The sequence below is a fragment of the Gopherus flavomarginatus genome, unplaced genomic scaffold, assembly GCF_025201925.1.
Source record: "Gopherus flavomarginatus isolate rGopFla2 unplaced genomic scaffold, rGopFla2.mat.asm mat_scaffold_2085_arrow_ctg1, whole genome shotgun sequence".
Lineage (NCBI taxonomy): Eukaryota > Metazoa > Chordata > Testudines > Testudinidae > Gopherus > Gopherus flavomarginatus.
The window spans coordinates 19,431-30,775 of record NW_026114813.1 but is presented as its reverse complement, the minus strand read 5'-3'; the positions used below and the strand labels follow the sequence as shown (position 1 = coordinate 30,775).

At 42.6% G+C, this 11,345-nt stretch overlaps 1 protein-coding gene across 3 annotated transcripts; it reads right to left on the bottom strand.

Annotated features, from left to right (window-relative positions):
* Positions 1-4,138: 4,138 nt before the first annotated feature.
* LOC127042054 (uncharacterized) lies at positions 4,139-6,047 on the bottom strand. 3 transcript variants are annotated; one of them, XM_050935716.1, is made up of 6 exons: positions 5,711-6,047; positions 5,516-5,635; positions 5,351-5,434; positions 5,142-5,228; positions 4,976-5,050; positions 4,139-4,890 (listed from the first exon to the last, which is right to left on the bottom strand). In XM_050935716.1, exons 1-6 carry the CDS (start codon positions 5,948-5,950, stop codon positions 4,300-4,302), a joined length of 1,197 nt encoding a protein of 398 aa, XP_050791673.1. In that variant the 5' UTR covers positions 5,951-6,047; the 3' UTR covers positions 4,139-4,299. The 3 variants fall into 3 exon arrangements, with proteins under 3 accessions (XP_050791673.1, XP_050791675.1, XP_050791674.1); XM_050935718.1 differs by having other exon boundaries at positions 4,987-5,050; XM_050935717.1 differs by having other exon boundaries at positions 5,762-6,047.
* Positions 6,048-11,345: the final 5,298 nt, after the last annotated feature.

Here is an 11,345-nt window from a genome sequence, read left to right as displayed (position 1 = left end):
CAAGATAAACATGTTTGAACATGTTGAAACATGCTTAAAACAGGTCTGGGCATGCCGGGTCTTTTTCCTTTTACAAATCGCACCACCAAGCGGTCATTTTCTGGTAAATCATCGGAGTACAATTTTAAAATACAATCAAAAGATAAACCCTTATTACGTTGTTTTTAAAAAAAAATACAATGATAACCTCAGGTTACAGCTAGGGGGTCCTGTAGTTGTCTCTGATGAAACACAACCTTATCACAGTTACGGTTTAAAAAAGTCATAATAGACTTAGGGAAAAAGTTACTGTCTGGGGAAAAACCGTAGGAGTCAAAAAACTCGCCGGGCCCACGTTTCGGTAAATAAAGGGCCAGCCAATGTTCCCCGGGTAACTTATGGGGGTGGGTGTTAACAATAAGCCCCAAAGGTCTTCCGGACACAAAACTTTTCGGAAGCAAATCGCTAGAAAAAACATCTAAAAAAGAAGGGTCCTTTGATAAAATATCTCGTAGCTGCACAGTGTTCATGATTACATATAGTCAAATAGAACGTTTCTTCTATGATTTACTTCGAGCACGTTATCGAAAACCCCCTACACTATCATGTTAACCGTAGAGGGCAAAGCCGTTGCAAACCGTATTTCCGCTCTCAGGTTTCCAGTTTTAATTAAAGAATAATGGTCGGCGCACTCCTGATCCGGGGTCAAATCAAAGGCGTACAGCGTATAGCCCTGGGCAAATTCATCGCGGTTAATTAAGAGCGATCGATCTTTTACATATTTTCCAGTAGCCTACACGAGCTGCATGTACTCCCTCACGCAGTTTCCATTTTCAAAATCGGGTTGTAGGGGTTTTGCTGGCACCTGTTCGCCATCCACATACAAGGCCACAAAATTAATGTTATAATGTTTAAAGTTAAAAGGGTTTTTAACGTAGCTGCCGCTGAAGGCGTCATTATCTATAAAACCGATTACTAGCTGCTTGGGTAGCTGCCCCAAAAAAAGGTTTTCCTGGTTACTGACACGACTGCCGGCCGGTATGCTAAACACCTTTATGCTTACCCGGTCTACGGGGTACTTAGCGTTGACGGTCATTAAAGCTTCAGCGTGCCCCAAACGAACCCCCGGGGTTACTTTTACACGTTTTACAAACAGGGACTCCGAAATAATGTGTACTTTATAATTCTCGTTGGCAGTGCCGCTCATGAGGCAAAAAACATCTTTGCTACGTGTTAGTTTGATTTTTAAATCCACGCCGTTTAGCAGTAGTTTTTCTTGAAAAAACAAATCGCTGTGTAAAGGTCCCAATAAATCCAGTTTCCTGCTGCCGGCCGTTAGTTCGGCCCTGCGTATAAACCCCTCATTGGCGTGGCCGATCAAAAGGGTGCTTTCGTGGCCCCCTGCCATGTCTTTATAAAATCCGCCTGTCGAAAACTGAGTAGCGAGGGTGTCGTGGCTGTAGTTTAAAATTAGCTCTATTAAGGCTCTGTAAGGGTAACAATTGTTGCTCTGGCTAATAAGACGATCGCCTAAAGTAACATCCAGCTGGTTAAAAAGAGTGGCGATGGGGTAGTTTGTTAGGGCCACCCGGGCATCATCATCAATGTCTGATCCGTCTTCTTTTATCACCTTGCAGCACACGTACAGCAGCGTGTTGTTAAGGTCTAAGTAATGATCCCCATGTCCCGAAATAAAAAATTCAAGAGGGGCGTTTACCGTTAAAGCGGCCAAAGGAAGCACCTCTACATAAAAGCTATTTTCAATACTGGTTTGTGTGGGGGCTATTTGAAATAAATCCAGCTCCGATTTGGTGCATTCGTCAGAGCCACAATGAATAAAAGCCATTTTAAAATATATCCCTTTTATCGCGGGTAGCGCGACGCTTCCTCTTCTTAGGAGGCCTTTTTGGTATATGGCTAAGACCTGTTCTCACAGCTTTTTTTTTTTTAAGGGTCTAGGTGGGCCTTTAAAGGGCTGGCGCAACGCTGCTCTTTTTCTTCTCATTACCACTAAACCGGAACCTTCCTGTGCTCCTATTTTGTTTATAACTGCGCTAGACACGTGGTTTACGACGTCTCTGGTTATATTTTTCGCGGTTGTTTTCATGTGGGGTTTAATAATGTCAAAACCTCTTTTTAAAAGTGGCACGGCTTTTCTAAAAAGGCTGCGAAATATTCCTCCTAAGCCTGCCCCGTACATAACGGGTAATCCTTGATATCCTGGTAAGCCATAGCCAGCCTGGGCCTTGTAGTAGTTTCTATACAAAAAGGGGTCCCCGTAGTTTTTCATAGTTACCATTCTTCAGCTTTTTTGGGACGCAAATGTAGTTTAACAATTACCTTTCCAAAACTAAATGAAACGTGTTTATTTTGATCCGTCTTTATTTCAATAGTAATGGTTCCGATGTGCTGCTTACTTACGGGGACGTAATGCGGTTTGTCATACGTTATTGTAACAAATTTGTTGTTGCTACCGCGGATGGGAACGCAGCGCAACAGCGGCACATAGTAGTCCCCCACTAACTGATGTTCCACTATGTCGGTGTACACGTATAAAGAGTTAAAACCCCCCGTAATGTCTGCGGGGTACGGTGCAATCCTACACGGATGATTTGAAAGCATTCCCAGTATTGTTGCCAATTTACCACCTGTGGAAAAAAAGTACTTTCCATCGTTTGGTTTTAGCTGAACACTTCTAGTCACAGGGTTGTAAATAACGTAGGCATTTGGTTTTTCGGCATCTTTGTCTATATTCTTGTTGATGACTTCTATTAAATGGTGAATGCTCGAATAATAGCCGGCATCCATGTAGTAGGTTCGAATTTTTTTTTCCGATGCTAACGTAAATGCTGTATCGAAAAGAAGCGTGTTCCAAGAGTGACAATAATGAATTTCCGATAAAGCGACATCCCACCGCCCTATTAAATTTAAAGGCTTGGCTAGTTGTATTGTAAAATTGGAACTAGTATTTTGAGGAAAAGCCCCCGCTGAGGCGTTGCTTGGTAATGTCATGTAAAAACTTTGTTCAGTCATTTTTTTATTAAAGGTCCTGCACTTGAGACGCTTTAACCCAACTATTAAATTTTTTAGGCCAACCTTTCCATTTTACAAAGAAATATTTGTTTCTTCCCCGACCGTTTTTTTTTAAAATTTTTTTCTACCTTGTAAACTCGGTCCTGGTTAGGGCTTACTTTTTGTAATTCTTCAGGATAAAAAGACCCCACAACTTCCTCCCCTTCATAATCTTGTAATGCATACACCGGTCTTTGTCCTCTTAATAAAACCCCTGACACGATAAATATTTCATCGGTAAAGGTTTGCTGATAGCCCTTTTCAAAAGTGCCCTTCGTTTTAGATACTCTTACGTGATCCCCTTTTTTAAAAACCACACGTTGCCTCTTTATTTTAAAACTACCCCCGTAGACGGTTTTCCACACGCTTAGCGCATTAGCTTGTGTCACGTCAATTGGGCGCCCTCTGATAGTTCTGTGATAACTTCTGTTGTAACCGTCTATGAAGGCCTGCAGCACATCAATGTAGCGAAAGGTGTTACGGGCAGTAAAATACCTCCACATTTTTTATTTTAAAGTTCTGTTAAACCTCTCCACAATTCCCGCTTTAACTTCGTTATTGGTAACAAAATGGTGTACTCCATATTGCTTAAACAAATTTTTTAAAGCTTTGTTTAAAAACTCTTTTCCTCTGTCTGTTTGTAATTTTTGAGGCACGCGCCCCTTTGAAAAAATAGCTTTAAACGCTTCTGCCACCTCTTTTCCTGTTTTATTTTTTTAGGGTTACCGCCCAGGCGTATTTAGACAAAATATCTATCACTGTTAAAATATATTTACGGTTGTCATTGTCTTTAGAATAGGCGGCCATATCAACCAAATCTGCCTGCCATTGCGTATCCACATTAGACACCACTGTTTTATTTCTTTTAAATTTAAGCCTTGCAGGTTTATGTAAAGCGTAAGCATCTTGATCCGCAAGCCAAGCGGAAACCTGCTTTTTGCTTAAGCTTTTACGGTGTCTTTTAGCGGCCTGAAATAAGGGTGTTATGCCCCCAAAACTACCAACTTTTTCGGGTGAGTAATAAATTTTCTTTAGCAGCTTTGCCATGCTTACCCCGTCTTGCTTTAAAACACTGTATACACAAAAGTTTGTTTCTGCTTTTGTTTTTATTTAACACAACAACGTTTATACACATTTGACTTTTAAAGCAGCAGTAAAGTAATATACGATACAATTACATACATTTTTAACGGTTAAGCAAAATAATATAAAAACTGTGATACAGTTTTTTTTAACAATGCATTTTAATTAATATATATTTTTTAAGCCTCTAGGGTCACAACCTTGCATGTAAAAAGTTTTATAATCCATTTGGCGAACCCTGCTACACACCGCTCGGCCAATATAGGGGGCCACCTCTTTTGACAGATCTACCAGCAAGGCCACCGGGTCAGATGATTTTCCAACCTCCCTAATCATTTTAACAACTTTGGTTATAGTTTCAGTGGTTATGTTAAGCTTTTTCAGTTTGTAGCCTTCAGCTATAATTACATTTACCAGCTGGGCCGCGTTCAGTTTAGAAGAAATACGTCTAAGCTGGTAAAATACTTCTGAGCGATCCCAAAAGATACAAGGGTGACTAAAAGGGTTGGACTTATTTACAGCGCAGGCTGCACAGTTTTCCAAAAGTTGTTTTTTCAAACAGTGGTAAAAGGCTTTTACTACAACAGCTCTAACAATATCAACCATAACTGGATCCTCTTTTTCTTCACCGCTTTTCTGGTCACTCTCTTCACTTTTTACAGACTTTTTTTTAACATCTTGCTTCACACAAAAACAACAGGTACATATTACGGCTGTTCTGCTTAGAGGCCGCCTCTTTTCATCCTCTGAAGATGTCTGTTAAAAACATTGTAAAAACATATTTTAAGTTTTTTGATGCAAAAATTTTAAAATAAAAAAGCCTAGAGTTTATTTGTGCTACCTCGGTCGTACCCTTGTCTGATTCTGAATTATCATCATCCTCGACTGACGCACCGTTGAACCCCATATCATCTTCCTGTTATTAAACACAAAACATATAGTTTTATTTTACCACTCTTATATATGTTTATATTTATATTTTTTTAAATTATTTAAGTAACTTTTACCTTGTCATGTTCTTTGGGTTTTACTATTGACACCCCGTTTGTGTCCTTTGTTTCTGAATCACCTTCGTCAATCATAGTTTCAGCAGCCTATTATTAAACCAACCGTATATTAACGCTTAATTAGAGTCATGCACATATATATATATATATATATATATATATATATATATATATATATATATATTTCAAATAAGTTAAGCTGTCTTTACCTCCTCGGGTGTTTCTGTCTCTGCAACTGTTGGCAGTTTGTTACACACCAAAGCAGTAATCTTGTACGGCCCAGGCTTGGTTATCTGTTAAAAATCAAAAGTCATTTTTTAAAAGTGTAAATACAATAATTTTTTATTTTTTTTTACAACTAATAAAGCTTATACCATAACAATATCGCCATCTTTCCACAACTCGGGGTCTATCGGTTGGTTTTCAACATCGCTATCCTGCGGCTGTTCCTCGGTTGCCATGTCCTCATATATAGGCTCTTCTTCCATTCCCCCCTATAAAAACAAAAAGATTTAACCCTTTATTTTTATAAAACATTTTGTAATTTGTTACAAAAAAAAAAGATTTACTTCTGCTTTTAATTCTGTTTTTTCCAAATCTGACAACAAATTTTTTCGCACTTGATTTTTTACAAATGGCTGTGGCTCCTCTTTTTTCAGTTCTCTTTCAGAATAAAACACAGGGCTCGACAACAACCCTTTCTCGTTGGCAAAACAACTGTAAAGGAGCCTTCTTTTCTGAACACGGTCTGGCGCATCCAGGGGCAATTCCGGCTTCTTGGCTTCTGTAGGTGTTTTGTACAGGGACATGGCTTTGTGTTTAGTTTCTCTGTGTTGAAAAACCCGCTCGCAAAACCACGTGTTTTTATACACAAAAACACATGCTGATTGGTAGACAATAACCGGTTTTTAAAAGGCTCTTGCTTAAACTCTTAAAACACTAGGATTGGTTGGTTAAGGAAAATGAATTCTATGATGCTGTTGTAAAACCACCTCTGATTGGGCCGATCCAAAAGCGGTGATAACAAGCTGGAGAGTGTCAGAAGCAGGAAATCTCCCTCATTCTACAGAAAGACGGGCAAAGGTAACAATTCTCTCTCTTTCTCTTTAATCCTACCCTGTGCTCTCTATCTTTGCTCTTTGCAAAGCGGACTCTCTCCTCGCTTTTCTTGTCTTGTAACCCGCCCTGATTCTGAATGCTTTTTTACCCTGTGCTTACTAAACAGACTCTGCCTGCTTCTCTCTCTGTCTCATTCTGATTACGCCGCGTGCTCTCTATCTTTGCTCTTTTTAATTAATCTACACTGATATTGAATGCTTTTTTACCCCGGGCTTACCAAACAGGCTTTGCCTTGGTCAATTTTCCTTTTAAAACTCGTTTTTTCTTAACCTGCATTGGCATTAACAAGTTTTAATGTGTTTTATTTACTAGGGTTAAACCAGAAAAGCTGCCTCGTTTTACAAAAAGACTGCAAAGGTAAACATTTTTTAATTTTACCCTGAGCTTTATTGTATTTTTCTTAGCCACATTTTTATAGAGTTTTTACCCTGTGCTTACCGAACAGGCTTTCTCTTTGTTAATTTTCCTTTTAAACCTCGTTTTTTCTTAACCTACATTGGTATTGACTAGTTTAAATACATTTTATTCACTTTTATTACACTGCTTTAGTACATTTTCTTTTAAACATAGTTTTTAATGTTTTTAAAAGCCTTTTTCTTACTACCCCTTTATAGTTTTTGGCGATGTGCTTACTTAACAGGTTTTGCTTCAGTCAATTCCCCTTTTAAACCTAGCTGTATTGTTTTTAATATTAATTAATAATATTAAAAAGCTTTTTATAACCTATGTTGGCAGTCAATAGTTTCAATCCCTTTTTTACCCAGGGCACCCCAAACAGGATTTGCCTTGGTTAATTTTTTTTAAACCTACTTTTTAAGTATTTCTTATAGTTTTTGCTTATGTCCTTACAAAACAGGTTTTGCTTCAATTAATTATCCTTTTAAACTTAGTTTATAATGTTTTTTTCTTAACCTACATTGGTATTGAATAGATTCAATGCTTTTTTATCCTGTGCTTAACAAACAGGTTTTGCCGTAGTAAATTCCCTTTATAAACCTAGTTTTCAATATTATTTAACTTTTATCTTAATCCACCCTGATATTTAATACACTTCCCCTAGTCAAACACACACACACACATTTTTTCAAAATGGCCGACAGCGCCAACCAAAACGGGGGGTGGGAAGGCGGGACAAAAGCCCTAAAAGGGGCGTGGAAACCTGTTAAAATTGCATGGTGATGAATACTATCGAGCTTATTACTACTAGCAGTGATCTGTATGCTCTGTATAACCTGTATGCTCAAAAGGTCTGTTAAACTCCCCCAGCTTGTGTCCTTTCCCTCTTTGAATGCCTGTGAAGTGGCTTTCCCACTCTCCTTTGTACCTCCAGTGAATGCCCTTCAACCGGCCCATCTGACCAGTGGTTGGCTGTGTTACATTCTATTGCACCTAGGGGATACTGATCTTCACCGCACCGTCCATCGCTGCGCTGTGGGACTCTTACCTTAAAGGATCCTGACATCTCCACTGCCAGGCCTGTCCTGGGAGCGTGAGTATGAGTGTGACACCCTCCCCCATCCCTTCTTTTGAGGTTAGCTATCAAGCTAATAAATGTGCTGCTTTCTGCCAAACTCTGGGGGGGAGGGGCATTATTAGTTCTCTCTAAGCTTACTAACTGACCCAATTTTGGGTAACACAAGCAACATTGTTTGATCTGTTATTGTACCAAAGGGGGAGATGGTTGTCTATAAAGGAGGGTGAAGACTAAATGACTCTTATGAGAATGGGATTTGAACCCATACAGGCAGAGCATAATGGGGTAGCAGTCCAACACCTTAACCACTCAGTCACCTCATCTGAGCTGTCAAAAAACGGACAGGAGGAGAAATCTAAGGCCGGCAGAGATAGGGTCACTAAGGAGTTTTTAAAGACTAAGCGTAAGCAGGGTCTGAATGAGCTCCCCTCTCTCACCTAGTGAGGAGCTGGGGAAAGACTTCAGGAACAGACCGTGTTTGCATAGACACACCTACTCTGCCTAGCTATGCAGCATGATGGGGCCGCTTCCCCAAAATGACCAGTTTGGGATGGTCTTGGGTTACAAATCACTTTAGGATTGAGTGGAATGAAATGTTATTCTCCTTCCTGAATGAGTGAAGGGCAGCAGAACATACCTAGTCCGTCCTGATGGAGGGGTAGGTGAGTGAGGAATAGCTTTTATTGGACTGCAGAGAAGTGATTGAGGACGTCACCCTAAACCAGTGTTCCCCAAACATTTCACATTGTGCCCTCTTAGCCATGGCTGTGGCCCCTCGGAAGCCACGGTCAAGAACCGGGGCTGGGAGGAGTGGGGCTGTTGCTTGCTGGGGAGAGGGGTGCGGACAGGGGTAAAGGGGGCGACGCTGGGCTGGGAGCCAGAGTCTCAGGCTGAGGGTGGGGTTGGGGAAGAGCTGTGGCAGAGTGGTGCTCCCTCTCTGCCCTCTATGTGGGCTGGCTCAGGTCCTGAGGTGCCCCCATGAATGTTCCTCTGTGTCCCCCTAGGAGTCGCACCCCACATTATGGGGACCACTGAACCCTACTCGCTAAGCCGGGGCTAGTGATGCCAAACCCCCGGGAAAGGGAGAACAAGTGTGGGGGCTCCAGCACCAGAACCATGCCCCTACCTTCTGTCTGTGGCTCTACCCCCTTCCACCCATGGCCCCATCCACTGTCACTTCTGTTCCACCCCTTCCCCCACCACCCCACGCTATCACTCCTTTACCCCTGCCCAGCTGTGGCCCTGAGACCAGAGAAGCTCTGTGCCCCTGCTGCAGCCCCCGGGCTGTAGCAGGGAGTGGGAGCTCCTCCAGCCCTGGGGCTGACATAGGGGAGACTTTTCCAGGGGGACCTAACTTGGCCAGGGCCCTTGATCATGGGCCCCACTTTCCCCTTGGCAGTGCAAGGTTTGGGGAGGCTGAGCCCCCTTGTCATAAACAGATAGCTAAGGGTTAATGTTCTTTTACCTATAAAGGGGTAACACCAGTAACCTAAAACACCTGACCAGAGGACCAATCAGGAAACAAGACTTTTCAAATCTGGGTGGAGGGAAGTTTGTGTGTGAGTTCTTTGTTCTTTGTCTTGTGTCTGTGGCGTCTCGGCTATGAGAGTGATTTTTCTATCTCCTGCCTTTCTAATCTTCTGTCTCCAAGTTGTAAGTACAAAGATAATAAGACAATAAGTTTATATTGGTTTTTTTTGGTATTTACATGTCTGTAGTTGCTGGAATGTTTAAATTGTATTCTTTTTGGATAAGGCTGTTTATTCATTTTTTTCTTTTAAGCAAATAACCCTGTATTTGTCACCTTAATACAGAGAGACCATTTTTATGTCCTTTTCTTTCTTTTTATATAAAGCTTTCTTTTTAAGACCTGTTGGATTTTTTCTTTAGTGGGGACTCCAGGGAATTGAGTCTGCAGCTCACCAGGGAATTGGTGGGAGGAAGAAGTCAGGGGGAAAATCTCGTTGTGTTAGATTTACTAGCCTGACTTTGCATACCCTCTGGGTAAGGGGGAAGAGAGATTAGCTATCTTGGTACTTCTATTTCCAGGACTGGAAACAGGGAGGGGGGAGTCCCTCTGTTTAGATTCACGGAGCTTGCTTCTGTATATCTCTCCAGGAACCCAGGGAGGGAACACCTGGAGGGGAGGAGGGGGAAGGGAAATGGTTTATTCCCCTTTGTTGTGAGACTCAAGGCATCTGAGTCTGGGGGTCCCCCGGAGAAGGTTTTGGGGAGACCACAGTGAGCCAGGCACTGTATAAATCCCTGGCTGGTGACAGCTTTACCAGGTCCAAGCTGGTAACTAAGCTTGGGTTTTTCATGCTAACACCCATATTTTGGACGCTAAGGTCCAAATCTGGGAAAAAATGTTATGACACCCCTCCCCCCTGAGCCTCCATTACGAGCCGCCCAGGCTACCACTGTTCAGTGTGTGGCCAGTCTCTGTGTTTTCTGCTGCTCGTTCTGGGGAGCCTGGCCGGCCTTAGGGGTGGTGCCCCCCGATAGCTGCCGAGGGTTCCAGGGGTCAAAGGGCACCGTGTGTCAGTGCAAAGGTGCTCACTACTCTCCCCTGCCCCAATGCTCCTCCATTGGTCCATAGAGGTTTGAGGGGAGTAAGGAGCAATCCTATGTGCTCCATGAGTCCTGGTCACTTTTCCCACTTGGGCTGTGCTGTGAGGGGAGCATCAGAAGCTGCTGCTCTCTGCCCTCCCGTTATGCAGCCCGGCTGAGGAAAGTGACCTGGATGCAGGGAGCTCGGATGATCTCACTTCTTGCCCCCACATCCCACAGCCCCTAGGGGTGCCCAGATGAGCAGCGTTCCAGGGAGGAGTGGGGGGCAGCAATGCCAGCTGCTCCATGCACACAGGTCAGTCTCCCCATGTGGGTGCAGGAGGAGGTGCAAGGGTTTCTGTGATGCCTATTCTATCAATATCGTCACTCAATACCAGGCACTCAAATTCACCAGTCTTAGTACTTAGACGTTTAGCGTTTGTATTTAAGCACTTCTAAAATGCGTCCCATTTTAGCTGTCTGCTATTACATGATGTAATTGAGGGAGACTCATTCATTTCACTGTTTCTCATCAGAACCTACCTGTACATTATCATCTTCCATCCTCTCCAACTTACTAGGCAATAGAGAATCCCTGTGAATAGTTCCTCTCCTAACGGATGTCTCTGTCTGAACCCTGTGCTCCTCAGTGCCTGTCGGCTTTCCCCAGCTCTGAGGATGTGTCTACACCGCGCACCTTACCACGGTGCAGCTTTGCCACTCTAACCATGCCATTGTAAGGTGCGCTGTGTGGCCGTCCTTATCGCTGAGAGAGAACTTCCCCGGCAACAAAGCCAAACTACCTCCAATGAGGGGCAGGAGCTTTGTCACCGGGAGCACAGCTCCACCTATGATGCGCTGTTCACACTGCCGCTTTTCATGACTCAAATTTTGGCATTCGGGGAGTGTTTCTTCTCACCGCAGAGAGACAAAATTTTTAGCAACAAAAGCCGAAATTAAAAAAAACTCCTCTGCAACCTATTTAATTTTACCTTTATACAACCTTTATACTGCCTCCAGTTCTGGTATCCTCATTTGAAAAAGATGTTGTGAAATTGGAG